We start from the raw sequence: 15305 nt of genomic DNA, 5'->3' as shown, positions 1-15305 counted from the left end.
GAGAAGTACTACCTTAAGGAAAAACATACTCTCCCGAAGCATTATTATATTAACAATGATACAAATATTTTTTGTAATGAATCTTCATCGGACTTTTAATCGCGGACTTATACACAAACGATGACAATTTCGATAAAAATCTCGAAACGAGCCGCGCGCAAACGAGATGCGCATGCGCGTTGGTTTCTTGAGTGGCAGAACAGAAATGTGCGCTTGACATGTGTTTTATAGGTTAGATTTCTCGTGCTCGTGATCGTGTTTATTTTTCATTGACTTTGAACGTGTGTAAATAGTGGTTCATTTTTAGAGTGAAAATTAAAAAGACAAACCTAAAAAGAATGACCGTGCAAAATATGGAAATAAGTTTAAATGTTTCTGTAGGATCTGGTCCTGGCAAGGTAAGGGAGAGGTTATATCGTGCTTTTTGAATTGTTGTTTAAATAAGATTTTTGTTTTCTATATAGAACACAGAAACAGACGATGATTCTATTCTTAATTTAATGAGAAGTCAAAAAACTGGAACACAGAAAATAAATGTTACTAATAGTAGTAAAATAAAACATGATTTGAATAAAAAAATCAATACTGCTAAAAAAAGAGTTAAACAAAAACTTTTGGGAACAATTGTAGCGCAAAAATTGAAAGAAACTAATAAAGTTAATCAAAATCAAGCTTCCGTAGTGCATAATAAATTAAAGTCTAATGTAAAATCTAAAGATACTGACAATAAGACATTAAAACAAAAAGCAGTTAAATCAGTGAAAAAAAATGAGGAAGGTACAGAAACAAATAAGTCATTGTCAGCTGAGGGTTCTGAAGTTTCCAATGATCCTGTAATTTCATTTACTAAAGTTACAAAAGAAAACTTTGGTAAAACATTATTAGCAAGGAAACGTAAGAGTCCAGACAAAAGTTCAAATAAAACACTTGCTAGTATATTCTCAAAACAAAAGGAACCCGAGAAAGATGTTAGTTTATTAAGTTCATTTGGGAAAGCGGATTCAGTCGAAGAGGTCCCTCCAAAAAAGAACTTTAAATTTGATGAGCCTAAAACTGTTTCCTTTACAAATCACAGTAAAAAAGAGAAACAAAAACATGCAGAAAAACCAACTCGCAAGAGTAATATTAGCGTAGAAAATGAGAAAGGTACACAAGTTTTGCATAAGTCTTCTGGAAAAATATCTTCCTTGTTTGGTCATAATCCAGAAATACCTCATATTGGCCAGCGCTTAGTAAAGCCAATAAACGAGCCAGTTTTTGCTGCAACTAACTTTACTGATCTCGATATACATCCCTTCATGGTTGGTAATATTATTTAGCTCCTCTTCTTGATATAACAATACTTATTGATCGCAAAATCATTTCACCAGATATCTAATTTGGAACAAAATATGCAAATCACTAAGATGACAATAGTTCAGCAAAAAGCAATTCCCCAGATACTCTCTGGAAAAGATGTGTTAATCAGGTCTCAGACTGGTTCTGGAAAAACATTAGCGTATGCTTTACCTATAGTTGAGTTTCTCCATAGAATTAGACCAAAATTAAACAGAAATAGTGGTTTGAAAGCGCTTGTTGTTGTACCCACTAGAGAGTTGGCTTTACAAACTTACGAGTGTTTCTTGAAGTTAGTCAAAGTAAGTGGTGCATAAATAATGTGTAATTGATTTTGTATATATATTTCAATAATTTTATAAATAATTTTAGTCATTTACATGGGTGGTACCAGGTTACTTAGCAGGGGGTGAAAAGAGAAAAGCAGAGAAAGCTAGGTTGAGAAAAGGGTGCAATATTTTAATTAGTACACCTGGTAGATTATTAGATCATGTACAACGAACAGCTGCTTTAAAGCTGACTGACATTAAATATTTTGTTTTGGATGAAGCAGATAGGATGTTTGATTTAGGATACGAGAAAGATATATCAAGGTACATGTCCTTATAGCTTAAGTGATCTAGCATATTGACTATTCAATTAAATATTTTTTTATGATGTAATTGCAGTATAGTAAGCGCTTTAAAAGTATCGATTCCGAATGAAAATACGGAATACGATGCAATGAAAATATTTCAGCGAAACGTTAAAAAAGTCTTTACTGACGATGATGTTGAGCAGATGGCAAGTAACCCTGATACTAAAACAGAAGCGCATAATGACGTTTCAATCGAGTCAGACAAAAACACGGAATCAGAATCTGAGGATGTTAATAACGAGGAAAAACAAGTGTATCATTCTAGTAGTGATAATGATTCCGACGCAGGAGAACCTTACATTAAATCGATAAAAACAGATAAGAAAAAAGTTTGCTCAGGTACTGTGAGCAAGAAGAAATCTAGCGACTTGAAAAATAGTACGATAAAAGATGAACATAACACTATCGTCGAAAATCAAACTGGAAGACAGACAATTTTGCTTTCTGCGACTTTAACGCAATCTGTAGAAAAATTAGCCGGTCTCGCGATGAATCATCCTGTTTTTGTGGATGCTGCAACAGAAAATTTAAAAGTAAGTGGCGGTGTTGTGGCCGATCTCAACGAGGATTTAATTGTCCCTCAAAGCATGGTTCAAAGTTACATCGTAACACCGCCAAAATTAAGAATGGTCACTTTGAGCGCTTATATCGCTGGAAAGTGTCAGGTAGATCCTATTCTTTTCTTAAATTAATGATTAATCGCTCTGTCATGCAAGGTCACACTTCACAACGTTATCCGTATTATTAATAGAGTCATGGACAACACAAGATATTGGTATTTATGGCGACTCAAGATATGGTCGATTATCACACAGAAATCCTTTCTTCCGTGTTGACTAAACCTGTCGACGAGGATGACGATGATTCAGATCCTCTGGTCGACGTGGAGTTCTTCAGGTTACACGGCAACATGACTCAAAAGGAACGAACCGATGTCTTTAAAACCTTCAGACAAGCAAACAGTGGAGTTCTACTATGTACGGTGAGTTTATTGTCTATTTGTGACCGAATGCACTGACAATTCTTTATATTATTAAGTATTTACACTCGACAGTGGTTATATTTTCTTTTGTACATGCTTTAACTTCATTGCTCAAGTGATAAGCGATAATTGCTGCGTATTTGTATAGAAAACCTATTTTTAGACGACACTTAGTAAAAAATAATCGCGTGACACGTCACAAAAGCAATGAAACGGGTCTGCGAGAGCAGAAATTAATATAAAACAGCAACGAAGGAGAGAACCGAGATAAAAGAGAAGGGAAGAACAGAAGAAAAGCTAGGGATACTCAGCGGTACTCCCAGAGCAGTAAATTACCCCGTAGCTTATTCTTTCAGGGCGGAATTTAATATCTCTGGACCCACGCTGTGTCCGGAGGTTAAAAATTATGCGCGCACATGAGGCCTTCGTAACGAGTATAATTATGATTGTTTGCCCGTTATGTACAAGCCCCTTTCTTTAATTGTTTTCTACTTTTCAAACACCGTGAACGATCGCGTTAATGATCCTTCTGTTGCAACAGAAAACATTTCATCCAGATAGCTAACAACCGAACCGATCAAACTCTCATATAACGAGAGTCTACCGTATCGCAAATACTTCGAAAACGCTAAATCGCTCTTTTAATTCGTGTATCGTTACAGTACGAGAATTACTCGATCATTCTAATTACCGTCGAAAATGATCGATGCCGACGATAATGAATTTGAATGGTCGCTTTCTCGGTAAGTAAAGAGAAGAAAATGTCAAAATACAGTTGAACGCTTGACTGGTAAAATTCATGACCCGCGACACGCAACGAATGACACAGAGATTAATTCGTTTTCGTCAGGCGATCGCATGGCCGATTCGACACGAGTTTCACGGTAACTCGCTACAGGTTTTGATCATCCTTTCTGCCTTCTTTGTTAGATCCCGTGTAGACCAATTAACTCTCAACCAGTTCTTTCAAGCAGCGATTCAAAGAATACCTACCCATTTACATATTTTTGTAATTTCTGAACGATTTAACACGCGGTGCTACAACGTGTGCGCTGTTCGTGCAAATGGATTTCTGTTACTTGAAAAATGTTGTCTCCCCCTGAAATTTCGTCGGTTCACGTTCGAGACGTACACGAATCGTCAGTCTGAGAGCATGAACAACAATGGCAGCCGCCCACATTTTACAGCATCACTTGTACGGAGATTCTATGGCAGCATTATTAATTTCCACGTTGAAAACTCACGAGAGCCCCCGCGGATGGAATGTTCCGCGGCTCTCAGCGGTGGTGAATCCGGATCCAAGGAGGTGATCTATGGTCCGAGTGAGATGTTTTGAACGGACGATCCGTTCTCGATCCTCTAGGCCACGATCGCGGCCTCTCTTCTAAACGATCGTTTGTCTTAATCGCTGCCATCGATCGCTTCTCGTCCCTGTTTTTCGTTACGTTAGATCGCACCGGTGGCAACTGGGCTGCTTGTTCCATACGGACACGCGTAGGCGTTCGTACCGATTTCGCTTTATCAGACTATCCTTCGGGCCAGTTCTAATCGAGCTTGTTTATTTCAGGTTATCAATTATCGCGATCTCGAAACGTTCTCTTCGCAAAGAAAAGAACAAAACATTTCGGATAACATTAACGAGTAAGAAACAGTAATGATCTTGGTACAGATTGTTATCGATTTGACAGATTAAACAGTTACAAATATTTAGATTTCAGAAGTTTCAATTTTTATTCATTTTTAACAATTGATTAGCGTAATTGCGTACAATTTCTCCGATCTTCGATGAAGATGTTAACAAGGATTCGATAGCGAAACAAATTGGAATATATCGATCGACGAAGATTTGATTTCTTGATTATCCAACGAATCGTAGATGTCTTCTCGGTCGCTGATGCAACAAGCAACGAACAAGAGTTGCAAAGCGTGCGATCTGCCGGTACAAATGTCTTACAAACCGCGTCGATTTCTCGTTTTGTAGGAAGGTGAACGCGCGCGGCTGGTTGCGAGCGCCCGCTGTGGGACCCCAACAGCGAACGTTTGAGCACGGCCCTGATTTCCTTGCGTTCGGTTAACCAATGATTTACCGAACGGAGCACATCGAGTTTCTGCTTGACGGCCCTGGAGACTAATCCTGGACCACCAGTAGGGGGCGTCGCGGCACCGAAAATTCTTTCGCGGCACGATACGGATGTGTCTGTCTTCTTCTTTATTCTTTTTTTATTTTCCGCGTCGTTTTATCGAATTAATTCGATGCCAGTGGTCCAGGCGCCAGGGTGAAGGAATACGAGAAAGAACTTCGCCTCTTCGAAATAAATATCGTTCGTGGTATCGCTCGATTCGTCTCTGTTCGACGGAACAGAATTTATGGTCGCAATCAGAAATCAATATTTTTCGTACATTTTTCCATTTGCGATGTATTCCTTAAAAACCTTCGATGGTTCTTTTTCATTTCGTATTTGTTTTTTGTCCTTCAGGATGTAGCGGCTCGTGGACTAGATCTGCCAAAAGTGGACTGCGTGGTACAGTACACAGGACCAACTTCCGCCAGAGATTACGTGCACCGAATAGGTAGAACAGCGCGAGCTGGTTCCTCCGGTTCAGCCACGATCTTTCTAATACCATCAGAAATCGATTTTGTCCGAATGCTCGAGTCCAGACGTATCAGAATTAAGCAAGAGAACATGGATGACGTTTTAGACAAATTGATGAGCCCTCTGTCGAAACATTCTTCCACCCAGGGTGCGGCGATCGCGCTGCAGAATGAATTTGAGAATATGGTGCTGGAAGATCCGAAACTCCGGGACAAGGCGTATCGAGGTATGATTTTCAAAATTACATCTCGAAACTCTGAGCAGTTGAAACGTAAAGGTTTCCACTTAACACGATTCCAAAGTCTGCTTCGATGAAACGCAAAGTGTTCATGAAATTTGTCGAAGAATAAGGGAGAGCAAGCACTTCGATTCAGTTGGATCGGAACGAAAGCGAGCTGACTACGGGGTAGACTAAACCAATTCCAGCGGGCACCCTATTCGCGCATAAAGTCCCATAATGCTACGGAACACGTTTATAGAACCTTCGTTCTGTCTCGGTTTTCCGTTCGTCATCCGCATATTTACATACTCTCTCGCTCCATGTCTGGACGAGGAAGGATGATCTTGTTTGCCATGCCACGGTTGCTCTATTAGGGTCGTTAGGGCGGAGAATTTATTTGCTGCAATAATAAATCCATTAGGATACGATGATTCGAGTTTCGGTTCAGAGGGTGCGTAATATTTACCACCCTTGCGCGATAACGGGAGAACATAAGTCTCCGAAGTGGAAAGAGAAAACGAAATTGTGAAAGGCCGTGATCGATTCCAAAAACGAAAAAATAAACACCATAAATCTATCTTAAGAGGTTTTTGAGTTTTCGTAGTTGTCTCACGTCAAGGCTGGCTTTACACGAATGTTAGCCACGGTTTTTGAGCGCTTAGCCGTTTCAGATTTGAGTGACGGTACACAGTTAACCACTTGACCGTTCCACTACGTGCTCCGGGTGATTGATAGATTAATTGTCGTCCACCATTCGATGCCGCACTTCCCATGAGGTGCCGTGGATTATGGGAAAAATGCGAGATAAATCGAGGAAACAAAACGTGGATACAAAGTTAGACCATCTTTTTTAACTCTTTCGTTTCATAAATTTTTTTGTGTGGAAAAGATGGAATGTCCTTCTACAAAATTTTCGTTCAACAATTATTTGTAAAAAAAGGTTTGCAAACTTAACTCTGCTAAAAGAGAGTAACAAGTAAAGAATTGAATCAGAAGAATTTATGACTACCACGTTATACTGTTCTTCACAACCCCTAGCATTTATTTAATTCGTGACCGATGTAGGGGCAGGGCAGCGTGCGTGGAAGTGGAAATCTCGCTAATTCGTAACATTATCACCCCAATAGAGCCGAACAGCCCTCAATAGTGAATACAACTCCATAGAACAACCCCCTGGTCTTCGGCCCCTACCTCTAACCCAAGAGATTCATCCATTCCATCTCGTATATATATGTCGTCCTTTATACCAGTTCCTCGCTATACTCTTTTTGAAGTAACTTTCGGCAAGCGGATTTCCAACGGTTAATACCCCTCTTTAAAAAGCGTAAGCGTACATAATCGTATTTACATATTTAAACTCATCCACTACTCGTAAATTTGAAAGATAAATATTTCCTTTCTTTTTGCAAAAACAAAGCGTGTATTTAACTTTATCATTCGCAAATGTTCTGACGTTTACGATACGTAAGAAAATTGGAATTTTAAGTGCAAATTCGGAATGGAATAACGTGCAATAGACAACGTTTAAAATTATATTCAACGTGGACTCCAAATGAACATTTTCAAGTTTCCAAACGAATACTTGAAATTTAAACTGTGTATAAATGAAAATTGTTTATTTTGTCGAGAGTAGTTAAAATGTTAGAAAGAAGTTAGGCTGAACGCAGTGTAGATCGCCGGTACGCCTTTCACGTGGGGGTGGCCGACACAATCCAACCACTGAATGTGGCTTCCGCCAAAACCACTTACGCTTTGTGGCGAGAGACTCTTAACAATGCGATACAGGATACAAATACAATAAGACGCAGTTACATCACTTAGGAACAATACCACCCCTTACTCCCTTCTGTCCTCGTTCCTCCAACTTCTAGGCTAGATACCACCCCCTCGACTGATTTATGCGCTAAATGGAGAAAAACATTTCTCCCTTTTCAACACCCGACACCGTGCCACCGCAGAAAGATCTTTGCAACTTTTTTACTCGGAAGAGACGAGTCGGGATAGGAGGCAGACGGAAATCAAGCAGGAAACTGTCAAGATATAAGCTGTAACCCGTGAATTATCAAGATTAAAGACATTTAACTTTTCTTGGCTATATTGTCTGTCTAGACTGCGGACTTTTTCCTTTTTATTTTCTCTTCAAAATAATATCTTCGATTATAGACAAATTTTTTTCGAGTCGAATCTCGAGATATTTATATGGTTTCGAATTACAAGAATTCCAAAGCTACCCTCGTGAAATTAATATTCACGATTTTATAATAGTTCATAAAGTTATTATAATAATGGCAGCGTGTTAACCCGTTCCCAGGTACTGTTCCGACATAGGTAATTGCAGCTTTCAACTTCGCCTATAAATACGCGAGAGTTATACCGATCCGTCAAAAGAGCGGACCACGAAGTACTTCACGGTAGATTTTTCGCACGGAATGACAGTAACACTGGCACATGTCAAGTTCTCTCAGGATCGGTGAACCCCCGAGTTTCTCACCCGCGCGCGAAAGCTAGGGAAGTTAAGAGGGGATAAGGGGCTGACTATTAGCCACAGCACTTGACTCGACCCCTGTTAATGCCTCTTAATAGCTCACCACAGGGCACACGTACATACACGCACACTTCAGAAAATCGGTAACCCCTGTAGAACTTAATGGAAGCTCGATTAATAAGGGCACATTACACACGGCCAATCATTAGGTCCGAATTACGGTGCACGTGTCCTCATTTACACGTGGGCGGGACACAAGCGTTTTCTAAAGGTTCTTCGAGATTTCATTCGCACCACTTGTCATTTGTCCCGTTGGACGATTAACCGCGATGAAACGTTGGATTTGATAACCGTGTCTGCTTGTGATTTCCAGCGTACACCTCGTGGATACGGTTCTACTCTGGATACCCTCGTGACATGCGCGAGATCTTCAACAGGAAAAACGTCCACCTAGGTCATTTTGCCAAGAGCTTCGCGTTGAGACAAACTCCGCAACGAATCGGAGGGATAGAGAAGAAGCTTCGGGAGAAGGAGGTCTCTAAGCCACAGCATAACAATAGGCTTCACAAGCCAACGACTGAAAAGTAAGTTTTATCATTCTTTTATTATTACTTCCAGCAATAATAAAGCAAGTCTTATAAATCTGACTTTGCACAATATGTGTATGGGAGTAGTCATAGCTTTATCGATGAGTTTATGGTGTTGTAATTACACGACGTACATGAAATCAAAATTTATGTAAGAAGATCTGTCTGCACACAACCAACTTTCGACCTCGTTCTATCCGTCCTCGCGGTTGAAGCTACCCATTCATTTAGTAAGTGATTTGTAAAAGGAAAGAACGAGACGAAGGAGAGAAAACAAAAGGATCAGAGAATCTTAGAACGGAAGGATTCTCGTAATCAGACCGTGTGCAGACCTGTTGGTGGATATACAAGGTAGACAATCGCGGAGACGAGCGAACTGGCAGTATTAATGACGGATTCATGCGTGGCTTGGCGTGTTAACTGTGGCTACGGGGCCGATATCTCTGCCTCTCTTTCCCTCCCTTTCACGGTGCCTAACAAACGCAACCACGTGTGTTAACAGATAGTACACGCAAACGTAGCGAGAGGACAGCTCGTGGTTCCTAGAGAGGCTAGATACGTCAAAACTGTCGCTTTGTGTCATTCGTCATGTACGACGAACGGGCGGACGTGGTGTACGGTGGCTGGCAGCCATAAGCCATACGGCTCTCGTCGTGCTCATCCTCGTCGTTCGCCATCTCCCTCTCGGTTTCCTCTTTGTTTCTCTCCATCTAACTTCGCTTCCCTCCCTCTCCCTCTCTCTCTCTCTTTCTCGTTCTCTGAAATCGCGCGTCTCCGTCCATCTTTCTCCCGGGTATGCATTTCACATGGCATTCGGCTGGCTTCTGCCCTTCTCCAGGCTTCTCCTGTTCTCTCTCCGATACACGACTCTCTGTCTCTCCATTGTTCATAATTATACAATACGGCTATTAAACAGACTGATGCGACCGCTACTTCCGGCCCTGGCTGTGCCATTTACGGAAACCACGGGACGAGCACGAGCCTCCCTCTTCGCTCTTCGCTTCTCTCGCTCTCTGTCTCGCCCTTATCCTCTTCATCCCTCTCTTTTCGTGGAAATCTCGTACACCATCACTCTGATTTTCTCTCGTCGTTCGTTACCTTCCCTTTTTTGCGCTTTCGTATTTATGGTTTCCTCCTCGTCAGGATCTCTATTTTTTCCGGTGCGCCTCGCGTTTGTTTGGTCAACCATAACGCTGCAACCTCCTGCTGCAACGGTCTTTGTTTTCCATGGAACCGCTTAATTACACCCGCGCTTTCCTCACTTTTACCCTCTTTGGAGCTCAAAAATTTTAGTCACAAAGTTTTATTTCTACCTCAATAATATTGTCCATTCAAAATTCTTGATCAACGATTTGAAATCTTGAAACAGTGTTCGGCGACATTTCACGGTACGCACAGCGTGCGTCTTCGTGATACAACGTGGACCACTAATTTGTTTCACGCGATTTGAATGGGCGTGCTTTCGGTGCACAACGGCTAACCGACGGGCACCCTCCACACCCGTCGAGAGAGCGAACAAGTCCGTTTTAATGGGTGAAAGGCGGGCACCGAGCTGACGGTCCAATGGATCGAGGGACCCACGGTGTATATACGCCTCTGTGGGTGCGATTACGCTTAACTCTGTGTGCGCGTTTAAACGCGTGTATCCGTTTCGTGTGCGGGTGTACTAGCGATTCCAAACACCGTCATTTCTGACATGAAATACGGAGGGTTCCCCATGACCCCCATTCAAATATAAATTTCAGTTTGACCCTGTAAACTTTGAAATCTTAATTTTTTCAAATAGACGGCGGTCAGAGTCATCGCCGCGATCTTAGAGTTAATTGTTAAACATCATTTTGACTTAAAAGGTTGACACTAATTAAAAAATCAAAATTATCGAACACATTTAGTCTGATTATCCATGTTCTTCGGGGCAACTTAACTGGAAACAAGTCTATCGCTTTCCTTGAAATTTCAAAGTTTACGGTCGAATCGAGTGTTTTTGCGGATGAAATGTTTTTTAAACAGTCGGTTGTTACTCCTACGGGCACATTCGTGGAAAAACTTGGTGACGAAGGTGAAATTCGGCACGGCAGTTGCCAGAATTCCAGCGCGTCGCCGAAGCAGGGGGTGTATTTGGCCCGGTCGAGTGTTTTTTGTCGATTTTCGATTACCTCGCTCTGTCCTCGCCACATGTCGTTTACGTCGAATTACCGAAAATTGCGGGTTAGCCCTAATGCGACGATTAAGGACCGTCTTTGCGTTTTCAGGCCCGACGGGGAGCCGGCAAAGAAACAACAGCACCAACGTCAAGGTGACGAGCGGAAGCCGGGGTTGCTGAAGAGAGTCAGAATGCTTAACACCTCCGAATACGACAGCGGTCTCGAACCTGTGAAGAAGCCAAAGAAATCCTGAGCTTTGCATTATCACCTCCACTGTTAGTTAACACAATGCGATTTTCCTCGTGTTCTCGATTCGTGTACAAATATCCTCCCCTTTATGTACCTTAAACGTAATTTTGTACATAGTTGTTCGTGCGAATTTAAATAATTAACGATTGGTTATTATTTAAAAAAATAAACTTTTGAAATTAGCTGCGTGAATCTTTCCCTGAACCGGTATTTCATAATTCGTAATTTGATGTAATTGTCTACGTAATCATTTTTGTGAAAGTTTACGTGCCATAAGTGTAATTTTCCGATACTTTTGTCATCGATTCCGGTCAGACTTTCTCTATACAAGTTAACAACGGTAGGTTTTTTGCAGCGGAGGATCACAGAAGTGCATTAAATAGAGCACTAAATTGTAGCAGCTCGTGTGTGCACGGATGCGGCGTTTTTTGGTAGTAAATATACGAGGACGAGGCATAAGTATGTCGGTACGTGGACGAGCAAGGAATGTGTGAAGGGAGACGGACGGACAGAAGCGAAAGAGGAAGGAGAGGAACAAGGGCGGAGGGATATGATTAATACGGCAGCATTATTTTCAGATTTTTTGCAGCACGATCCGCGAGCGCAAATTGCTTGCAAATAAAGGCGGCGTCGACTATCGCCGCTGGTAGAACAGTGGAAAGGAGAGAGGTGCGGGGACCGAGAGTTCAGAGCCGGGCTTAATTTAATTTAATTATGCCTTCTTTCTTCGCTACCAACGTGCCAGAAGATAGATGGCGGAGCTCGGAATCGTTTGGATCGCTTCAACGACCGACATCGCTCGAAATCATCATTTTCGCGATAGATCTCGAATTTTCACCGATCCTTCGATCGCAACGACAATACATTTGTACGGTGTCTTTGTTGAAATACGTGTACGTCACGGTCGGTGGTTGAAGAAACGCGAGAAAGAAGATAATGAATTTAAGACAATAATTTGCTACGTTACCTTCGGGATACTCGAGTGTATAAAGGTTTAACAATTTACCAAGCCGTTTTTATTCGTCTCGAAGCGAGATAATCGTCGTATGACACGGTAAAATTTAATTAAACGTAATGTCCCCGTAGTCTGGAGCGATGCATTTTCAAAACCCACCCAAGTGGCAATCATGCGAGCAGCCACATTAAACCCGACCAAGCAAAGAGTGCGATATTTATTCGTAATGTGCATCGCAATTCGTCGTGGTTTAGCATCAGTCATAGTCATCGCGAGCGTGCACACGTTCATAATGAACCGTACGATTAGGATATCCCGTTTGTCCAATGAGTTTCGTGGACGAACGAGTAATTGTGGACGGTCTAAGAAAAGGGAATAATTGATGATAGGCTTCGAATCGCCTCGAATTTTATTCGAATCTCGAAAGCTCGAGCCGGTCTGAATTGTTGAAATTCAGAACGAGTTCTTAACGTGCATCGGTAGGGACGACTCTAATTACCGGAGAAGATATGCGCAGCTTGAGTTCGATTAAACGGCGACAAAAAATAAAAACGAAGAAGAGAAAATGAGGCGAGTTACGACCCTCTACCGCCAGCCACCCTCTGGTGTTTCGTTTTTACGTAGAAAAATGCGTGTCCGCGACTAATGCGATGCGAAAGGAAAAAAACCGTAAGCAGATATAAAAGGAACCGATTATTCCAGGCGATTACCGATTTCCGGCCAGTTAACGATTTTTTCGAACCGTTTACAACTCGAGCCACGGTCACGTCGATTATTACCCAGTCATTACCGCGTGTATTTCGTTGGTTGCTTTCGAATTTCACGCGTCGAATCGCCATCGATCCGTCATCTACACGAAGATCGAAGTACAGAACTGGTAGTCATGCGAATTAGTCGAGGCAATCCGACGAGAAGGCTCGCAAAAAATTTATCCCATAGTTGTTTAATCCTCGTTTCGCTTATTGTAATTTAACCGCAGGTTTGCAATTTTCAAAATTCTCGAAGCTTCGAGAAAAGTCATTTTCGATCCTCGGAATGATTGTCACGTTTATTCGTGGAAACTTTAACGGAAGAGATTTATAATTCTCCTTCGTACCGGGACTATTTATTACTCCAATTATTCCGATAACGGTGCAATTAAATTTCATGCACTGGCACGCTGCATTCTCTCGGTGCCGAACACAATGAATTCTTTCAGCATAGTAACGGAAGACGAGGAAACTGTTTCCGCTAGAGCTACGAGTGAAATCTGTTCGAAGACGCATCGAGATCTAAGCTTGACATTGCGCAGGTATGCGAGGTAAAATTGTACACGGGTGAAACGATAAGAAAAAGGTTTTAATATTTTTACACGACTCGTTTAAATCGCGAACGATAGAAATTTATAGAGGACGTACCGAACGAAAAAAACATAGTTGCAAAGTTAGGAAGGTGAGCGTGAACGAAGCAATGTTAGTAAAGCGAAAAATTGCGAAAAATATGTGTTACGACGTTTCGCGTTGTACCGTTTCGAACATCGTTATGTTCAATTCATGGTAGATTTGCCGGTCGATAGGATTTCACGTGCATTACCGCATTAGTGCACTTCATCGCGATAAGTAACAAGCTGTAAACTGCTTTCCCCGATGCGATGCAGGGACTGAGCGATTTTGTTACTCGGTACAAACGATAATAGCACGGCCGCGCGCACACCGGTTACTTAACGTTCATTATAATTAACACGCTCGATGCCTTAACTTTCCCAGGAGGAAAGCGAGAATAATGTGCGTTTGTAATCGGCCGCGAGCACGCATTTAATTTTATCATTTCCTCGTGAGGCCCGCTAATGACCGAGGAATTTATAAAATCTAACTTGCCTACCTGCTCAACAATTTTAATCGATTCTCCGACTTCTTTAACCCTTATCCACCTATCGACCATTACCGTTAGCTTTTAATTGAAATAATTACACGTGCCTCGCAATTCGATCTAGAATAGGTCAGTGCTGACACTGTTCGACTTTATCTACCAGCGTATCCTAATTCATCAATTATTTCTCGAATATAGTTAGTTTTTCCACGTTATATTTATTCGAACATTTAAACTTAACCGGTAGAGATTTAACACACGGAGATACGACGCGTGGCGATACAACAAAGTCAGTGAAAGCGTTCAAGATTCTATCATCCCTTGCTCATTTGCATTTCAAGGAATTCATAGTTTCGTGTTGGGTAGGGAGTAGCGGCTCGATTTGTCGTTGTTCATCGTGGCGAATGGAGGCATTTAATCGTGGTTGGCGAGGGTGTCGTGGAAGATTGAGCGAACCATTGACGAGTCCATGAAACAAAAGAATGAGCGAAGCATACGGTACGATAAAGCTAGTGGTAGCCAATTAAGTCCGTAGAACAGTGTCGTTAAACTGCAACTCGTTAGCGCTAAAATGTCGCTCGTCGACCAGGTAGGACGGTCTAAAACGGGGAAACGTACGTGAAAAACGACAATTAGCGTGCGGTACAACGTTATCGCGTCAGGAAACTGGCGGTACTCGCGAGACGATGAAATTGTTACATAAAATTTCGCAACCCGTATATTCTTGCGACGACGAGTTTCTAATTGCTACCGTCGTTTCGGAAAAATAAGAAACCGAAATTGGGAGTTTGTAAAACAGGTGAAAATTGCACGTACCCATGTTTTTATCGACTACCATAATGGTTAATTATCCAATTAAACTGAAACTATTCCGTTTTAGTATGCGCATTTCTTTTATTGAACGACCACCGTGCTGTTCGAGGATTACCCGTAGGTTCTTTTCTACCTTAATTAATTCATATAATTACCGATCCGTATCGCTTTAAAAGGACCTCGATAGTACGGATTAAAGGAATCAGTGCACACGCGAAACTTGAACAAGCGTGTGTATACGGACGCATTCGAATTACAATTTCAATTCGGTGCATTACACGGCAACGGGAAGCTGTTCCAAGGAAACGGTAACTTATAATTTTCTCCGATCTTGATCGTCAAATTAAGGCCATCGTTACGTATCGAGAATACCGTGGCGGACATAAATACCCAAAGAATACGACTAATCAACGCATTGTTCTACGCTCGTGTACACGAGTCGTATCTTAAGGCTGG

General features: G+C 41.7%; 1 protein-coding gene across 1 annotated transcript; it reads left to right on the top strand.

The window, feature by feature from the left end:
- The first annotated feature begins 166 nt into the window (after window positions 1-166).
- Window positions 167-11415, top strand: LOC100879950 (ATP-dependent DNA helicase DDX31). Its single transcript, XM_012290419.2, has 9 exons — window positions 167-398; window positions 465-1301; window positions 1371-1637; window positions 1708-1928; window positions 2004-2637; window positions 2724-2954; window positions 5432-5774; window positions 8627-8837; window positions 11093-11415. Exons 1-9 carry the CDS (start codon window positions 339-341, stop codon window positions 11235-11237), a joined length of 2949 nt encoding a protein of 982 aa, XP_012145809.2. The 5' UTR covers window positions 167-338; the 3' UTR covers window positions 11238-11415.
- The last annotated feature ends 3890 nt before the right edge of the window (window positions 11416-15305 follow it).

Source organism: Megachile rotundata, chromosome 4, assembly GCF_050947335.1.
Source record: "Megachile rotundata isolate GNS110a chromosome 4, iyMegRotu1, whole genome shotgun sequence".
In the NCBI taxonomy this organism is placed as follows: domain Eukaryota; kingdom Metazoa; phylum Arthropoda; class Insecta; order Hymenoptera; family Megachilidae; genus Megachile; species Megachile rotundata.
Note: the sequence above shows the minus strand (reverse complement) of the source record. Positions and strands in the feature narration are given on the sequence as shown.